The sequence below is a fragment of the Amblyraja radiata genome, chromosome 13 (genome assembly GCF_010909765.2).
Source record: "Amblyraja radiata isolate CabotCenter1 chromosome 13, sAmbRad1.1.pri, whole genome shotgun sequence".
Taxonomy (NCBI): domain Eukaryota; kingdom Metazoa; phylum Chordata; class Chondrichthyes; order Rajiformes; family Rajidae; genus Amblyraja; species Amblyraja radiata.
The window spans coordinates 46,163,544-46,179,224 of NC_045968.1; the positions used below are offsets into that span (position 1 = coordinate 46,163,544).

The window sequence follows — 15,681 nt, forward strand, 5'->3', positions numbered from 1 at the left end:
TAGGACCAGTGGCCACAGCCTCTGAATTAAAAGAATTTAGGAAGGAGATGAGCAGGAATTTCTTAAGTCAGAGGGTGGTGAACTGTGGAATTCATTGCCACAGACAGCTGTGGAGGTCAAGTCAATGGACATTTTTCAGGAGGAGATTGATAGATTCTTGATTGATACGGGTGTCAGAGGTAATGTGGAGAAGGCAGGAGAATGTGTTTGAGAGGGAAAGATAGATAGAGCCATAGAGTGATACAGTGTGGAAACAGGCCCTTCGACCCTGCATGTCCCATCTGCACTAGTCCCACCTGCCCACGTTTGATCCATATCCCTCCGAACCTGTCCTATCCATATACAGTGGCTTGCAAAAGTTTTCATACCCCTTGAACTTTTCCACATTTTGTCACGTTATAACCACAAACGTAAATGTATTTTATTGGGATTTTATGTGATAGACCAACACAAAGTGGCGCATAATTGTGAAGTGGAAGGAAAATGATACATGGTTTTCACATTTTTTTACAAATAAAAAACTGAAAAGTGTGGCGTGCAAAAGTATTCAGCCCCCTTTACTCTGATACCCCTAAATAAAATCCAGTGCAACCAATTGCCTTCAGAAGTCACCTAATTAGTAAATAGAGTCCCACTTGTGTGTAATCTAATCTCAGTATAAATACAGCTGTTCTGTGAAGACCTCAGAGGTTTGTTAGAGAACATTAGTGAACAAACAGCATCATGAAGCCCAAGGAACACACCAGACAGGTCAGGGATAAAGTTGTGGAGAAGTTTAAAGCAGGGTTAAGTTATAAAAAATATCCCAAGCTTTGAACATCTCATGGAGCACTGTTCAATCCATCATCTGAAAATGGAAAGAGTATGGCACAACTGCAAACCTACCAAGACATGGCCGTCCACCTAAACTGACAGGCCGGGCAAGGAGAGCATTGATCAGAGAAGTAGCCAAGTAGCTCTGGAGGAGCTGCAGAGATCCACAGCTCAGGTGGGAGAATCTGTCCACAGGACAACTATTAGTCGTGCACTCCACAAATCGGGCCTTTATGGAAGAGTGGCAAGAAGAAAGCCATTGTTGAAAAAAAGCCATAAGAAGTCCCGTTTGCAGTTTGCCACAAGCCATGTGGGGGACACAGCAAACATGTGGAGGAAGGTGCTCTGGTCAGATGAGACCAAAATTGAAGTTTTTGGCCTAAATGCAAAACGCTATGTGTGGCGGAAAACTAACACTGCACATCACCCTGAACACACCATCCCCACTGTGAAACATGGTGGTGGCAGCATCATGCTGTGGGGATGCTTTTCTTCAGCAGGGACAGGAAGCTGGTCAGAGTTGATGGGAAGATGGATGGAGCCAAATACAGGGCAATCTTGGAAGAAAACCTGTTAGAGTCTGCAAAAGACTTGAGACTGGGGCGGAGGTTCACCTTCCAGCAGGACAACGACCCTAAACATACAGCCAGAGCTACAATGGAACGGTTTCGATCAAAGCATATTCATGTGTTAGAATGGCCCAGTCAAAGTCCAGACCTAAATCCAATTGAGAATCTGGCAAGACTTGAAAATTGCTGTTCACAGATGCTCTCCATCCAATCTGACTGAGCTTGAGCTATTTTGCAAAGAAGAATGGGCAAACATTTCAGTCTCTAGATGTGCAAAGCTGGTAGAGACATACCCCAAAAGACTTGCAGCTGTAATTGCAGCGAAAGGTGGTTCTACAGAGTATTGACTCAGGGTGGCTGAATACTTTTGCACGCCACACATTTCAGTTTTTTATTTGTAAAAAAATTTGAAAACCATATATAATTTTCCTTCCACTTCACAATTATGCACCACTTTGTGTTGGTCTATCACATAAAATCCCAATAAAATACATTTACGTTTGTGGTTGTAACGTGACAAAATGTGGAAAAGTTCAAGGGGTATGAAAACTTTTGCAAGCCACTGTACCTGTCTAACTGTTTCTTAAATGTTGCGATAGTCCCCGCCTCAACTACCTCCTCTGGCAGCTTGTTCCATACACCTACCACCCTTTGTGTGAAAAACATACCCCTCAGATTCCTATTAAATCTTTTGCCGTTCACCTTAAACTTATGTCCTCTGCTCCTCGATTCACATACTCTAGGCAAAAGACTCAACCATATCTATTCAAATCATGATTTTATACACAAATCAAAATAGGACGTACATGGTAAATGGTAGGGAATTGAAGAATGCAGGTGAACAGAGGGATCTGGGAATAACTGTGCACAGTTCCCTGAAAGTGGAATCTCATGTAGATAGGCTGGTGAAGAAAGCTTTTGGTGTGCTGGCCTTTATAAATCAGAGCATTGAGTATAGAAGTTGGGATGTAATGTTAAAATTGTACAAGGCATTGGTGAGGCCAATTCTGGAGTATGGTGTACAATTTTGGTCGCCTAATTATAGGAAGGATGTCAACAAAATAGAGAGAGTACAGAGGAGATTTACTAGAATGTTGCCTGGGTTTCAGCAACTAAGTTACAGAGAAAGATTGAACAAGTTAGGGCTTTATTCTTTGGAGCGCAGAAGGTTAAGGGGGGACTTGATAGAGGTCTTTAAAATTATGAGAGGGATAGACAGAGTTGACGTGGATATGCTTTTCCCACTGAGAGTAGGGAAGATTCAAACAAGGGGACATGACTTGAGGATTAAGGGACAGAAGTTTAGGGGTAACATGAGGGGGAACTTCTTTACTCAGAGAGTGGTGGCTGTGTGGAATGAGCTTCCAGTGAAGGTGGTGGAGGCAGGTTCGTTTTTATCATTTAAAAATAAATTGGATAGTTATATGGACGGGAAAGGAATGGAGGGTTATGGTCTGAGCGCAGGTATATGGGACTAGGGGAGAATACATGTTCGGCACGGACTAGAAGGGTCGAGATGGCCTGTTTCCGTGCTGTAATTGTTATATGGTTATACACCTCTATTAGATCATCCCTCATCCTCCTGTGCTCCAGGAAATAGAGTCCCAGCCTACTCAGCCTCTCCCTATAGCTCTGGCCCTCTAGTCCTGGCAACATCCTCGTAAATCTTCTCTGTACCCTTTCCAGTTTGATGACATCTTTCCTATAACATGGTGCCCAGAACTGAATACAATACTCTGAATGCAGCCTCACCAACTTCTTATGCAACTGCAACATGACCTCCCAACTTCTATACTCAGCCTGACCCGCTGAGTTACTCCAGCACTCTGTGAAACATCACAGAACAGGGCAAGATGAGCAGGTTTGCAGCAGGATCTGGATCAATTAGCCAGGTGGGCAGAGGAATGGTTGATGGTTGCATGGTTCCTTGAAGGTCGTGTCGCAGGTATATCAGGTGGTCAAAACGTATTTTGGCACTTTGACCTTCATCAGTCAGAGTATTGAGTATGGAAGTTGTGAGGTCATGTTGCAGTTGTATAAGACGTTGGTGAGACCGCATTTAGAATATTGTGTTCAGTTCTGGGCACCATGTTATAGGAAAGATGTCAAATTGAAAAGAGTACAGAGATCCCTATCCTGGATCAGTCCAATCAAGGATGTGTCGTCCGCAAACTTGAGAAGCTTGACAGAGGTGTCTGTGGAGGTGCAGTCATTGGTGTGGCGAGAGTAGAGGAGAGGGGAGAGTACGCATCTTGCGGTGCTCCTATGCTGAGTGTTTGCGGGTCCGAGATATGCTTTCCCGTCTCACATGCTGCTTCCTGTCTGTCAGGAAGCTGGTGATCCACCAACAGAGGGGTTCAGGCACAGTCAACTCGGAAAGTTTGGAGTGTAGTAGCTCTGGCACAATGGTGTTGAATGCAGAGCTAAAATCAACAAACAAAATCCTCGCATTGGTCCCCTGGAGGTCTAGGTGCTGGAGGATGAAGTGTAGGCCCAGATTGACTGCATCATCCACAGATCTATTGGCCCAATATGCAAAATGCAGAGGGTCCAGCAGAGGGATTGTGATATTTTTCAGCTTGGCCAGCAAGCCTTTCAACGGTCTTCATGACTACAGAGGTCAGTGCGACAAGCCTGTAATCATTAAGACCAGTAATCCTTACCTTTTTGGGTACAGGGACAACGGTGGAGACTTTGAAGCAGGCAGGGACAGTGCATCTTTGCAGGGACTGGTTAAAAATGAGTAATTGGGTGTGAAGTGTTGGTGGGGGTGGGAAAGGGTCCACTCTTTTCATTACTGGAGTCTTGCCTTAAGTAGGTGTGAGGTGGTGAATGGGAAGGAGAGGGTGCAGGGTCCATTCTTTGCAGATTGAGGTCTGGCTGTGTTTGTTGGGGAGGGGGTACCAGGGTTATGTTTCTGATTTTCAAACCTGCAGTAAATCTCATTCAGGTAGTTCGTCAGCTGACGATTGTCCAAAGAGTGGGGGGCTTTCCCCTTATAGCTGGTGATTTCTTGCATGCCCTTCCAAACTGAAGAAGCGTCACTAGCTGAGAACTTGCTCCTCAACTTCTCAGAGTACATAGAAACATAGAAAATAGGCGCAGGAGTAGGCCATTCGGCCCTTCGAGCCTGCACCGCCATTCAAGATGATCATGGCCGATCATCCAACTCCGTATCCTGTACCTGCCTTCTCCCCATACCCCCTGATCCCTTTAGCCACAAGGGCCACATCTAACTCCCTCTTAAATATAGGCAATGAACTGGCCTCAACTACCTTCTGTGGCAGAGAATTCCAGAGATTCACCGCTCCAACCCCTTAAGAATTTTGTAAGTTTCTATAAGATCCCCCCTCAATCTTCTAAGTTCTAGTGAGTACAAGCCGAGTCTATCCACTCTTTCTTCATATGTAAGTCCTGACATCCCAGGAATCACTGGTGAACCTTCTCTGTACTCCCTCTATGTCAAGAATGTCCTTCCTCAGATTAGGAGACCAAAACTGTACGCAATACTCCAGGTGTGGTCTCACCAAGACCCTGTACAACTGCAGTAGAACCTCCCTGCTCCTATACTCAAATCCTTTTGCTATGAATGCTAACATACCATTTGCTTTGTTCACTGCCTGCTGCACCTGCATGCCTACTTTCAATGACTGGTGTACCATGACACCCAGGTACCTTTCCTTGGCAGCTCTGATTCCTCTTCTCAGCTCTTTATGAATTAGGCTCTCTTTCAACTCTTTGACGATTAAAGCTATCGGCTTGACGCATATTTGCCTCCCCCCCCCCTCCGATCTCGAAATGGAAATGTTACATCTGTATATAATGATCCCTTTAAAATGTATATTTATGTCACAAACTATGGAATTCATATTTTTCAGTATTATTATCAAGGAAAAGAAAGCAGTTCCAATTGTTTGATATTATTTGATATTGTTTCATATTACTCATATGGAGGACAAAATATAATAGCTCTAAAACCTTCCTTGATTTTACAATCTCACTAAAGATAATCCCCAATTCCCTCTTCCCTCCCCCATCTCTCACTCTCCTCCCTGCCCCTCTCTCTCTCCCCCTCCCACACCCCCCCCCCCGGACCCGGATAAATGGGTACTCCCTTATCCTGCGGGTCAGTTTTTTTTTTCCGATTTTTATTTTTCCCCCTTGGGATTTTTTCTTACTCTGGGGGGGAAAAGGGGGGTGTGGTCGCACCCAACGCACCCCCCCTTCGGACGGCCATGCCCTTTATCATGTATCTTTACACTGGATGGCTTGATTGTAAGCCAGTATCATCTTTCCACCGACACGCAACAAAAGCTTTCCACTATACCTTAGTACACGTGACAATAAACAAATAAACTTAGCCTGACATCGGCAGATACTTGAGTCGATTATTAAAGATGTAATAACAGCGCGTTTGTGGGCAGCCATGGTGGCGCAGCGGTAGAGTCGCTGCCTTACAGCGCTTGCAGAGCCGCAGACCCGGGTTCGATCCTGACTACGGGTGCTGTCTGTACGGAGTTTGTACATTCTCCCCGTGATCGTGTGGATTTCCTCCGAGATCTTTGGTTTCCCCTCCCACTCCAAAGACGTACAGGTATGTAGGTTAATTGGCATGGTGTATGTGTAAATTGTCCCTAGTGTGTGTAAGATAGTGTTAATGTGCTGGGATCTCTGGTGCTGTTTCCGTGCTGTATCACTAAACTAAAAACTAAATTTGGAAAGCTGTGACAGGATCAGTCAAAGTCAGCATGGATTTATGATCATGCGTGACTAATCTTCTGGAATTTTTAAAAAATGTAACAAGTAGAATTGATAAGGGAGAGCCAGTGGATGTGGTGTATCTGGACTTTCAAAAAGTGTTTGACAGGGTCCCACAAGAGATTAGCGTGCAGAATTTGAGCGCATGCTATTGGGGGTAGGGTATTAACATGGATAGAAAACTGGTTGGCAGACAGGAAGCAAAGAGTAGGAATCAACGGGGCCTTTTCTGAATGGCAGGCAGTGACTAGTGCCGTAAGGCTCGATGCTAGGACCCCAGTTATTTACAATATATATTAACGATTTAGACAAAGGAATTAAATGTAACATTTCCAAGTTTGTGGATGTCACAAAGCTGGGTAGCTGTGTGAGCTGTGAGGCGGATGCTATGCGGCTGCAGGATGACTTGGATAGGTTGGGTGAGTGGGCAGATGTATGGCAGATGCAGTATAATGTGGATAAATGTGAGGTTATCCACTTTGGTAGCAAGAACAAGAAGGCAGATTATTACCTGAATGGTGTCAGATTAGGAAAAGGGGTGGTGCAACGAGACCTGGGTGTCATTGTACATCAGCCACTGAAAGTAAACATGCATGTACAGCAGGCAATGAAGAAAGCAAATGGCATGTTGCCATTCACAGCGAGAAGATTTGAGTATAGGAGCAAGGAGGTCCTACTGCAGTTGTACTGGGCCATTGAGACCGCACCTGGAGTATTGTGTGCAGTTTTGGTCTCCTAATTTGAGGAAGAACATTCCTGCTATTGAGCGAGTGCAGCGTAGGTTCACCAGGTTAATTCCCGGGATTGCGGAACTGACATATGATGAAAGAATGGATCGACTGGGCATATTCACTGGAATTGAGATGGATAAGGAGATCTTATAGAAACATATAAAATTCTTGAGGGATTGGATGGGCTAGATGCAGGAAAAATATTCTCGATGTTAGGGGTGTCCTGAACCAGGGGTCACAGTTTCATGTCTGAAGAAGGGTCTTGACCCGAAATGTCATCCATTCCGTCTCTCCAGAGATGCTGCCTGTCCCGCTGAGTTATTCCAGCTTTTTGTGTCACTGTTTAAGAATAAGAGGTAGGCCATTTAGGACTGAGATGAGGAAAAACATTTTCATCCAGAGGGTTGTGAACCTGTGGAATTCTCTGCCCCAGAAGGCAGTGGACATCAATTCACTGGATCTTTTCAAGAGAGTTGGATATAGCTCTTGGGGCTAACATAATCAAAGGATATGGGGAGAAAGCAGGAACGGGGTAATGATTTTGGATCATCAGCCATTATCATATTGAAAGGCCGAAAGGCCTACTGCACCTATTTTCTTTGTTTCTAAACTAACTGCAATAATGTTACAACAAGATCACATGTTCACCAGCACTATAATAAAAGTAAGATTTTTAAATTAATAGATAATTATTCTTTTTTGAAGGTGTTTGTATAAATATAAGATAAAATTGTTCTTATCGGGGAAGTTGGATCAGAATGGATATTTGACCTTGATATATTTGACCGTGTTCTTTGTTATACGTTTAAAGAAATTTTCTTAAAATATGACATTCTTGCTAATCTTTTTTCTAGTATAAGAAAATAATCTGCAATCACAATATACAGAAGAAATTATCAAATGATCACAGATCTTCGTGATGTTTCTCCAAATTTATTTCCTGATTTTGAATTGTATATTTAAGCTGTTTGATATTTAAAAATGTATAGAACAAAGAATGTTTGCATTGGAGATTGGTTATATTGTTGAGATGTTAATTCTGATCACATCCCGTTTGCAGACCTGAGCTGTACCGCAAGAGAGTTCTCGAGCTTAATGCTTCTGATGAACGTGGTATCCAAGTTGTGCGGGAAAAGGTGAAAAACTTTGCAAAGTTGGTGGTAGCAGGATCTCGTTCAGAGTAAGTACCAAGTTTTCAATAAGTACTGAAAACTTATTCTAAAGGGTAGCTGTATTCAAGAGTTAGTTTTAGCTCTTAGGGCTAAAGGAATCAAGGGATATGGGGTTAAAGCAGGAATGAGGTACTGATTCTAGATGATCAGCCAAGATCATATTGAAGGGTAGGCTCAAAGGGCCGAATAACCTACTCCTGTACATATTTTTCTTGTTTTTCAATAAATGACCACATTGAACTTGCGGCACCGTAACAGGCCCATGATGTTCATGCTCTAATGCAAGCCTCCCGCCACCCTTCTCTAAAGCTATACATAAACTATGCTTTTGTCTTGCTTATTTATCTGGTTTCCCTTAAATGCATCTAGTCTATTTGTGGTTCTGCATTCTACCCAAAGCTGAGTTAGGTAAAGAAGATTCATGAATTTCCAATTGGCTTTTTAAGCCACTAACACAACATTGCAGCCTCTAGTTTAAACATTTCACACACTTGGAAGCATCTCCACATATAATCTGTCAAGCCCTTTGTTAACCTTAAAATTCTTAAAGGGCCTGTGTTCATGAGATCCAACAGTAAAAACTAATGGGCCTGTCCCACTTAGGCTATCTTTAGGCAGCTGTCATAGTCGTAGCAGGTCGCTGAAAAACCAGTGACTTGGAACCCCCATCGACATAAAATTTGAAATAGAATCATTACTTTTAACAACAACAAAAAAACGAAGTCAGCACCGGCTACAACTTACATCACCTGGCGACAACTACGACAGCGCTATGTTAGGAGAAGTCAAGCTACGCTCATTGGCGTCAAACCAACTGTCGCCGACAGTCTCCGAAAATGTTTCAACATGTTGAAAATCCAGCCGCGGCCAGAAAGACGCTACGACTCTTTGTCCGATTGAGGAGGCTACTCACGACCATACAAGCGACACCCCAGCGACCATGTGGCGACAGCCTAGTCGCCTAAGTAGGACAGGCCCATTAGTCTTCTCTTTACTGGATAAAGGATTCCCAGCTTGTTCATAAAACATAACAGACCAGCACTGAGACAGGTTCTTCAGACCATAATGCCTGTGCCGAACATGATGACAGGTCAAACTAATTTCCTCTGCCTGCACATGCTAATTATTGCTCCATTCCCTACATATCCGTATGCTTATCTTAACAATCTCTCAACTGCCACTATTGCATCTATCTCTACCACAACCCTTGCCAATACGTATCAGGCAACCACCACTCTGGCCCTGCACATCTCTGACATTTTGTGTCTTTGACATTTCCATCCTGAAAGAAAAAAAGCTTCTGACTGTCTACCCTCTCTATGCTCTTGTAATTTTATATATTTCTATCAGGTCCTCCCTCAGCTTCCGACGCTCCAGAGAAAACAATCCAAATTTGTCCAGCTTCTCCTTCTAGCTAATTTGCTCTAATCCAGGCAGCATTCTGGTAAACCTCTTCTGCATCCTTCCTGTAGTGGGGTGATCAGAATTGCAGAAGACCAGACCACAATACTCTGTTCAATCTTCTCTGACATAATCTGTCGGTTCTGGGCAAACCTTGTTTGAATGTTTTATAATCCCTCAGCATCCTGAGAATGGTTGATACTTCCAAAGGTAGAATTTCAACCAAGAGCCTCATTAGTTTTCAATCCTAATCCCTCCTGTTTAACGTTTCTCTATGCCATGTGATTGCTAATCTGTACTATGGAGATTGCTTTGCTCCTCTGTTTAGACTCCTTTTTTCCAAGGCGTATGTTACCTGCCGATTACCTTCATAAATTTCTTAAATATAATCACATCTTGTATATCACTACACTAACGTCTTCTGTACAATTCACAGATGTGCTAATTACAACCTGCCCTGCTTGCCATTCAGAATGTAAATAATCAATTAACTTCCAATTCTCATTTCAATGGGGGGGGGGGGTACAACATTAAACAAACTCATTCATTAAGACACACTTGGGGCGGCACAGTGGTGCAGCTGAATAGCTGCTGCCTCACAGCACTAGAGACTTGGGTTTGATGCTGACTACAGGTGCTGTCTGTGCGGAGTTTGTACGCTCTCCCTGTGACCATGTGGGTTTTCTCTGGGTGCTCCAGTTTCCTCCCACATTCCAAAGACGTGCGGGTTGGTGGTCCAGAACCTCCTTTAATCCGGACAAAATGACAAGCGCACTGGAAACCTCCACCCTGTTCTGAAACTCTGTCTGGAACGCGACTTCTGAGGCCGACCATGCGGGCTGGTATCTCCCCCCCTGGCCCCCCTGCCCCCAAGGCCTTGACCTATGTTGGTCTGGCAAAATGGATAATAAGGCAATGCTCTGGAGCCAAGGGTGCCGGAAAATCGGTGGTGGACCTGTATTCTCAATTTTACAGCTTTGTGTCCTGCTGAAAATAATCCCTCTTGTGAATCTGACTCTCTTTTGTGAAAATGTTCACAGTGTAATCATCCACCGTTTATGCTATTTCTTCCAGTGGGAGACCTGCTCCTCCATTTAAGATCATCATCCTGGATGAAGCAGACTCCATGACAAATGCTGCACAGGCTGCCCTTCGCCGCACAATGGAGAGGGAGTCAAAAACCACACGCTTTTGTCTCATCTGCAATTATATCAGTAGGTAGGAGAGCCATAACCATTTAAAATGTCTCACTGAAGGGTTGGAGGCGGAGGAACGTGTTATTTACTGCAACTATTCAGAGTGAGACCACACGCAAACTGTGGAAACCACATCATATTCCACTTGGGAAATGTACAACACAACGATATGATCATTGAATGCTTCAACTCTAGCAATTCCCTCCTTCCTTCCCCCATGACCCCTTTCTTACACCCATGGCCCACCTGGACGCAGCTATTTCTCCCCCCCCACCCCCGGCCGATCCTCCTACATTCATTCCTACTTTCAGCTTTGGCATCACAATTTAAACTCTTCAATCCCTCTGTCTTGTACTTTCAGCTTTGATCTCTGGCCTTTCATCCAACCAGCTAGCTATCAGAACCTCCACCCCCCTTACCTGTGTCCACTTATTATCTTAGCTTGGATCAGGATTTATTCAAGATGTTTCCTGTGTTTTAGGATAATTGAGCCATTGACGTCTCGCTGCTCCAAATTCCGGTTTAAACCTTTGACAGACCGCATACAGGAAGAAAGGTTGCGGGACATCTGTGAGAAAGAGAATGTGCAATGTAATAATGAAGTAAGTTTGTGCAATCTGGACTTGTACCATAAATTTCAAACTCAAATCTTGATTTGGAAGTCAATGTGATTGCAACTTTGTTTAGGAATGTGACTCTAATCTCTTGTAATACAAGCATTACTACAGTAAGTAGCAATTTCAAGATGCATTACATCCTTTTCAGGATGAAGTTGTCAGGGCTCGAAATTAACGATTGTGCCGGGTGCCAATGGTGACCTAAAGTGTACAGGGATCGCTGGTCGGCGTGGGCCAAAGGGCATATTTCCGTGTTGTATCTCTAAACTAAAAAATAAATAGTTTATGGTTTCACTTCCGTGCACTAAATGTAAATTTGGACCTTTATTTGACATAGTTGGTAAATGCTTTTAATATGGTGCCTTTTGTTTTAGACAATCAATATGCTCATCGATGTATCAGAAGGAGACTTAAGAAAAGCGATAACTTACCTGCAATGTGCAGCAAGACTTACTGGAGGAAAAGACATAACAGAGCAAGTCATCGTTGAAATTTCTGGAGTAAGAAAATGTTATCTTCCCCTTTTTAGACACAAGGAACTTCAGGTGCTGGGTTACAGAAGAAGTAAATGCTGGAGTAACTCGGGCAGCATCTCTGGAAAACATGGATAGGTGATGTTTTGTGTAGGGACCCTTCACAGCCTGATTATGGTATTGGGGGATAGATAAAGTTAAAAGAGAGGAGGGGAGGAATTGCAAATTGTGAAGCTAGAGGAAGGAATGTAAGTGGAGGCAAAGGGGCAAAATGAGTGCAAGTCCAGGTGGGGCATGGGAAAGAAGTGTGGGGGAGGTTGGTAGTTACCTAAAATTGGCGAATTTGTCATTTATACCATTGTGTTATAAGCTACCCAAGCGGAATATGAGATGCTGTTCTTTCAGCTTACGTCAGGGGTTGGCAACCTACGGCCCCTGGGCTGAATACGACCCGTAACCCGAAATCATCCGGCCCGCAGGCGGGTTTTTTTCCGTAGTCATCCGGCCCGCAGACTTCCGCAGACTTCCGCAGTACCTCCCGGGCCCGAGGCACGCAAGGAGGCCTGAACTGGAGGCTGCAATTGCGGAGCGCCCGAGCGGGGCCGAGCTCTGGCTGTACCGCATCCTGCGCAAAGCCGCCGGCACGGCCGCGCACCTTCTGTGTCTGGGCTTCACTTTCAGGATCGGGGTTGTCAATAGGCCGGGGACGAGTGAGTGTGAGTATTTGGGCCAGCGCCTTCAGGACAGAGCCAAGGCAATGGACCGTAGGCACGCTGTGTTCGTGAGCGCCCGTAAGTAGGGGCCAGCGCTCTGGGTGGCGTCCTCGAAGGGGCAGGATCCATGTTAACACGTGGTTTGATGCCTGCCATCCGGGGTAGGATCCATGTGAACACGTGATAGATGTGGATGCCATCCGCTCACAGACATGTGTCCTGACCCTATGCAGAACAAGCTCGCTGATACCTGGTTTACTTAGTGCCTAAATTTGAGGCCCAGGATGGAAAGGTCAGTATGTAAATGGGAAGATGAGATGGGAAATGGTTAGCAACCAGGATATCCAGAAGGTCTTGGCCGACTGAGCGCAAGTGCTTGATAAAACGGCTAATCCCTCCCCACCACAATCAGTCTTGAGAAGGGTTCCGACCTGAAATGTCTCCTATCTATGTTCTCCAGAGATGCTGCCTGACCCGCTGAGTTATTCCATCGCTTTGTGTCTTTTCTTACCGTATATATTAATTAAGGTGCAGGTTTAGTTGTTGGCAGGGACCTATCTTCTCTAGTGAAGTATTTCCACAAGGGGCTGTCTTCACTTCTTTTCCCAACACATTCGGAGAAATTTAGAGGCAACCCCACACACTTTTGGGATGTGGGAGGAAACGGGAGTACCCGGAGAAAACCAATCCGGTCACAAGGAGAATGTGCAAATTTCACAGACAGCAGCCAAGGTCAGGATCAAACTCGTTTCTCTGGTGCTGTGAGGCAGCAGCTGTGCCACTGTCCATCAGTACTTGTATACCAGGAAATGATAATTTTCATGGACCACATCCCTCAACAGGATCTTCTTTAGTAAATCTAAGATGGCTCAGATGGCTGTTTGAGCCAGTTTGAGTGCAGATATGCTGAATCAATTGCTACTCAGTGCACTTCCACATCAGGCATAAACCCTGGTTAACAGTGTGTCATACAGTATGCAGACAATGCTTCAGTTGCAACACAACAGCCTACTTGTTACCCTGCCTGTATGGAAGTGTATGAATACATTTAGCATGGATGGGAAGAATACGGGGATAATATTGTAACTGTATGGGAAGAAATGTTAAGCAGAATTATGTACTTTTGGCAATCGAGTTGGTGCATAAGAGTGAACAGTTGTTCTGAAGCACTTGCATGTAAGACACTCTTGTGTATCTTGCATCATGCAAGCTGCCAGAAAAATTGTAACGGTGGCCAGAACTAGATAAGCAGTTAAAGGACACTACAAAGGAAATATAATACATTAAGTGCACAAATCCACCCATCTGTCTGATAAGGTGGTACATACATAGTCTAGCTACATTTAAGCATCATTTGGACAAGCACTTGAATTGCTAGGAAATAATAGACTACAGACGACAAGTACTGATAAATAAGATTAGCACAGATAGGTAATTCATGGTCTGCATGGATGTGCAAGACCTGTTCCTGTGCCATGTCTCTACGATTTGCTGGATCCACACATTTCAGAGTTAGAAATATTTTTGAAAGATCGGGGAATTCTGAACTAGAAAAGACTTGAGGCCCCTGTATTAGCTACTGTAGATGCTAATACAACTGAATCTCACAAGGCTTTGGCTCTTAAAGTCTGACATTTGGTGACTGGTCCTAGCTGCATTTATTGTAAAGTAAAACTGAAAATATTTAGTGTTCTAAAAATGTTGCCATTTTTGAATTTCCAATATTTTCAGTTCTTAATCTGTTGCCATTTATTTATTCGGTTTTTCCATTCCACAGCATTTCCAATACAGTATGAATTAAGTTATTAGTTATATTTTTCATTATTTCCCCCAGGCTGTACCATCTGATTTGATTGATGGTCTTTTGGCTGCTTGTCACAGTAGTTCATTTGAGAAGCTGGAAATCGTGGTAAAGGTGAGAACTCGTCATTTAATTAAACATTGGACAGAGCTCTCAACATCAGGGCCATTAAAACAAAATTAATAGTGCCCAGTTGTATTGTTGGAGAGCTTGTGTGATGTATGAAATTATAACCAGTATTAATTACTGTGGGCTAAGACAGTGAAGTAGAAAGTTAATAAGGAACACATATAAGGAACACACCCCATTTGTAAAACTTGCAAACCAGTCTTCTCATTAAATTGGGGAGATGCTGAAAAATACAATGTTCATTCATTAGGTGAATAGATAGGAGGCTGGGTGAAAATAGATGCGATTGTTTAGTTAAACTAGTCGGTCATTTTCTTTAGTGCGTAACATTCAAATCTCAATGTACATTTTCGGTAATCATTGTTATAAACTCTAGTGATGCTGGAACACTTTTGTCACATTGAAATGGCTTACCCTGTAAGTTATTCTTTTGTAAGAATATGATTAATGAAGTTATATGCTTTCAACGTCAGTGGTTCCATACCCTACAAGTCCTTACCCAACCATATTGTGGGACTTCATCATGAGAACTGCAAGTAGTTCACCAGAGCTAAATGGGTAAGATTTAGAGGGATACAAGCCAAATTGGAGAGGGCCTGTATAACTTAGTCCTTCTCAAGGCCATCTTGAGTGGATGATGCTTACTTCTTGGAAATAAATGACTATGGTCTGTGGACCAGGTATATTTGTGTTATGTGTGCTTAATGTTAATTGGTCAGCTCTTTTTTTTGCCCTTTGGATAAAGCATTGTCTCTAACATTGACCTAAATTACATAGAAAATAGGTGCAGGAGTAGGCCATTCGGCCCTTCGAGCCTGCACCGCCATTCAATATGATCATCCAACTCAGTATCTTGTACCTGCCTTCTCTCCATACCCCCTGATCCCTTTAGCCACAAGGGTCACATTAAATATAGCCAATGAACTGGCCTCAACTACCTTCTGTGGCAGAGATTAGCTAATGTTTGCAAGGATTTTGCACTTTTTATCTGTAAAAAGAGCTGTTTTTTGTATTAATTGTGCAAGTGTAGAAAAATGATACAACTGTTCAGTTGTATTCATGTACTTTTGATTGTTGTTGCTTATTGAACAAACAAGTTAACACTTTAAAAGAAAATTGGAGCTGGGTTGCATTTCTAATATTGGATTACAAAAAATATTTGTTCATCCACCATTGTCTTTTTGTCAGAATATGATTAATGACGGATATGCTGCAACACAGTTAATCAACCAGCTACATGAACTCATTATTGACAAAGAGGATCTCAGCGACCAACAAAAATCAGCTATCACGCTAAAATTGGCAGTA

General features: G+C 43.4%; 1 protein-coding gene across 7 annotated transcripts in view; it reads left to right on the forward strand.

The window, feature by feature from the left end:
* The window catches only part of rfc4 (replication factor C subunit 4), a 39,556-nt gene that overhangs the window by 23,052 nt on the left and 823 nt on the right, over positions 1-15,681 (forward strand). For 6 of the 7 annotated variants that reach the window (XM_033031966.1, XM_033031963.1, XM_033031965.1 and 3 more), the window contains 6 exons: positions 7,932-8,051; positions 10,519-10,662; positions 11,122-11,242; positions 11,632-11,757; positions 14,278-14,358; positions 15,562-15,678. In XM_033031966.1, coding sequence (XP_032887857.1) covers positions 7,932-8,051; positions 10,519-10,662; positions 11,122-11,242; positions 11,632-11,757; positions 14,278-14,358; positions 15,562-15,678 — 709 coding nt within the window. Of the gene's footprint in view, positions 1-7,931; positions 8,052-10,518; positions 10,663-11,121; positions 11,243-11,631; positions 11,758-14,277; positions 14,359-14,810; positions 15,181-15,561; positions 15,679-15,681 lie in introns of those variants that run through there. The other variant, XM_033031967.1, reaches the window with a different exon arrangement.